Here is a 3736-nt window from a genome sequence, read left to right on the forward strand (position 1 = left end):
ACCACCAAGTGCTGACGTTTGTTTTCCCCCACCAAGAGGCAGCAGCTACACCTGTAAATTGCTGACAGAGGGAACAGCCACTCAGTTTTTAAGAACACCTAATTACAGCCCAGCACACGGGTATTCAGTTACAAACAGAGATGGAATTGACTAATACTGAATTAATCAAGCTGTAGGTGGGGGGATGCACTCCTTTCTGCCAACTCCACCATAAGCCATTGCACCTGCCACTTCAGACCACAGTGATCGCCCACCCAACACCCTGGGCTTTCCATTTGCTGTGGTCTGAACAGGGTGACCAGGACACTTCAGAAACAGAATATTTACGCCGTTGTGTCACTTTGGCAAAGAGTGACAGACATGTACAACCATTTTCCTTTTTGCACCCGGGGCACACAGTACTGCAGTGATTACTGTAACCTCTGCCGAGCATCTAACTCGTGACACATCCAGTGTCCTTACGGAGCAACTCAACAGCCTCAAAGAAACCATGAAGACCTCCGAAGGACAACCAAGAGCCTGGTTCAGAAACCACCTAGACACTCTCCAGGAAAGGAGGAGCACAGAAAGCCAGGTCACTCAGTGACTGGGGGAGGATCGCCATCCCCTGACAGCACCGCAGGCTGGCACTGAGGACACCACCATGTAAGTCTCTTAAAGCCACCCGAGGGTCCAAGGGCTCCCTTCATCACTGCGTGCCCGAGGGGACACTGCTTCTTCTGGTAGATGTGAGGGTGCAGCCCCTCGCCACGCAGCTTGCTGTGCAGCCAGTCAGAGCTGAAGCGAACGGCGCAGTCAAGCAGGCGCTCCAGAGCCGAGAGAGCCAAGAGAGAGCCTTGCGTTAACGGGTGGATCCCGGCCAGGTACAAGATCTCATTCTTAATGATGTTCCCTGGAAAAAGGGCAGAAATAAGGAGACCATAATGATATTTATGAAGATGGTGCACACCTATGGCTCCAACCTGTGACTTTTTGCCTCAGGCATCACAGCTAGCAATGCCATTCCCCATATCAGAGGTGGAACACAGAGTACACTTAGGGCTGAGGATGGACTGGATGAGGTTTTCTTCCCACTACCCTCAAAGCAGACCTTTTCTTCCCCAAGTACAAGCCAACACACCGTCACCCACACTAAGGCAGTTCACTGGGCACTGCACTGTTGGGCTCGTGTGGTACACTCAAGGATCTGAAGCCTGTGGCTACAGACTGGGAGCCTTGCCCTCACCTACAGGACCACATACCCTCAAGCTGGATCAGCTATAAGCCATAAGGCTAAGGAGTAAAAGTCTACACATCCAGAGCCACGTGTCTGAGCCATCCCACCCACCTTCCTCCATTCCTTGCTCTGCAACTATGCCCCTGAAACTCACCCAGCCCTGAAAAATATCTTTGGTCGAGTAGGGTGTAGCAGATGGGATGGGGTGTGCGGAGGGCGTCCAGTGCCTGGCCACGGTGGAACTCCATGGACAGGATGTCAGAAGCAGGATCAGCTCCTGGGGAGGAGCACCAGTGCATTCGGCAGTTGTAGAAAACAAGGAAGCCTCCGCTCCTGAAATGCAGAACCAGCCTGGGAGGAGCAGAGGAGTTGTAGTCTCGTCAGAGACATCCCTGAACCATTTCTTAGATTTTTGCTTTGGCTTAAGAAGCTTGCATAGAAAGAGCAGAAAGATACAGCAGCATAGCAAAGGAGTGAAAAGCTACTGGAAAGTAGAAAAAAAAGAGCCTGTACATGACATAAGCTTTGGGAGGAGCACGCGGTGAGACATCAGCCCTCGCACATGCCTACTCATTCTCATGAAGCCAGGGAGATATCTTGGAAGTACCAGTCTCCCAGGGCTCCTCAGGCTCAAGGACCACCCCAGTTCAGGTGGGAACCAGAGGCTACTCCAGAGGCAAAAAAAGTACATTATTTAACCACTCTGGTTAAACAGTTCACAAGAGCAGAGTCTGCACTGTCTTCCAGTATTTACCCCGTCCGTATCGAGTACACTTCTAGACTTGGGGCACACACTGTAGCCTGTGTTTTCAACACACTGCTGCTTTTACCAGCATCACTCCAGCCTGCGATTCCAGCTGTCCTATTTGTACACTATTCATCCCAGACTGTAGTTTAGATTTTCTTTAAACACATAATTGGGAGAAACTGGTATTTTCCTAGCATGATTCAGTCTGGCATCCTAGAATTTCCCTCTCTGAATAAAAATCTTAACTGAGCTGGTACTATGATCCCCAGGCTGGCAAGCAACATGCATCCCATGTATTGTGGATTCACTGGCTGAACACATCCCACACCCACTCATGCCATCTCCCGTGCCTGCTTATCTCAAGAATTTTCAGAGAAAAGAGCATTCCCACACACATTTAGTCTGAGACAGAAGAGTGCCTCTCCAGAACAGGAGGCAGGGAGAAAGTGGAGTTTGTGAGGGCTCTGCTAAATACCTGGGTACAGGATCTTTCCAGTCTCCCTTCTTATTGGCTCTGTTTGCTCTCGAGAACTCATTTGCCCGAATGCTGCCAAACAAGCCGAAATGGAAGCGCAGCCGGTTGCCCGGACTCTCTGCTAGATCTGGAGCTTCGAATCTTGAGTGCTGGAGTTCCTGCAGCTCCTCATCCTGGGCATGTGTCCATGAAGCACAGACCTGTTCTTGCACTCCCTGGGCAGGAGAACTTGCCCCACTAGCAGCCTCTCTTTGCAGCAGTGACTCTTCTGCAGTTGGTGTTAAGGGGCCTTCAGCTGCCACAAACGCCAGGTACAAGTTCTTCCCATGAACCTGAGCAAAGAGGTGGGATGTACTGAGCATCCACATAAACTTCTTGCTGTTTCCATACAAGTGACTATTTTCTACAACCCCTTTTAGATAGAAGGCACATCACCCTGCTCTGACCATGATTCATTAGAATCAGAGCTTGCAGTCATTCTCCCCACAACGCTTCTTTGCCTACATGAAGGACAAGGTTTTCCAGACACTGCTCCAGTGTGAAGCCCTCTCACATGTGTCTGTAAACAAAGCCAATGGCACACCTCAAACAAAAGCTTGGTGTCCTTCTTGGGTTTTGCACCTTCTGTGGCCCAGATGCAAGACAATCGTGGTTTGCCTAAGACTAGTTATGGGCCAATAAATTCATCTTTAGTACAGCTCACCTGGGAGTCCTGGAGCCTCAGGGTGTTCAGGTCATTCACATTGATCTTTCTGGTACTTCCCCCCACCTTGACCACCACTTGTCCCACAAAAGGGGAGGTCAGCAGCTGGAATTTCCTCACTGATGGGCCCTCTGGCATCTCGAGAAGCTGTTGAGGAAACAGCAGGTCCTTCTCATATCTGATGCCCTGGACTTGAAGGAAAGTTGCAACTCAGATACACAAAACTGTTCAAAGGCTGAGCTCACCACAATCTCATCCCCATTTTCCTCCTCAAGTCCCTGTAGCAAAGTTCATGAAGAGAAGCAGTTTCCTTTTAGACCCAGGGAGAATTTCCATCCCTGAGGCTATTCCCAATTCAATCAAAAAACGCCCTGAGCAACCTGCCCTAATGGTAGTTTTCACCGCACAAGCAGGAATTTGGCCTGAGGACCTCCAGAAATCTTTTCCTACCACAGGTTCTCCAGAAGTCATGAAGGACCTTAAATTAGACTGTTTAGCATCTCTCCTCACCAGCAACAAAAGCTCACCTAACACCAACCATTCCCTCATTCACAGCCTTGATCTCCCCGTACAGAGGAAGAACGCAACATTAGG

General features: G+C 49.9%; 1 protein-coding gene across 1 annotated transcript; it reads right to left on the reverse strand.

The window, feature by feature from the left end:
- Window positions 1-575: 575 nt before the first annotated feature.
- Window positions 576-3280, reverse strand: NEIL2 (nei endonuclease VIII-like 2 (E. coli)). The gene is made up of 4 exons (XM_009871364.1): window positions 3143-3280; window positions 2440-2771; window positions 1371-1567; window positions 576-892 (listed from the first exon to the last, which is right to left on the reverse strand). Exons 1-4 carry the CDS (start codon window positions 3278-3280, stop codon window positions 576-578), a joined length of 984 nt encoding a protein of 327 aa, XP_009869666.1.
- Window positions 3281-3736: the final 456 nt, after the last annotated feature.

The sequence above is a fragment of the Apaloderma vittatum genome, unplaced genomic scaffold, assembly GCF_000703405.1.
Source record: "Apaloderma vittatum isolate BGI_N311 unplaced genomic scaffold, ASM70340v1 scaffold16516, whole genome shotgun sequence".
In the NCBI taxonomy this organism is placed as follows: Eukaryota; Metazoa; Chordata; class Aves; order Trogoniformes; family Trogonidae; genus Apaloderma; species Apaloderma vittatum.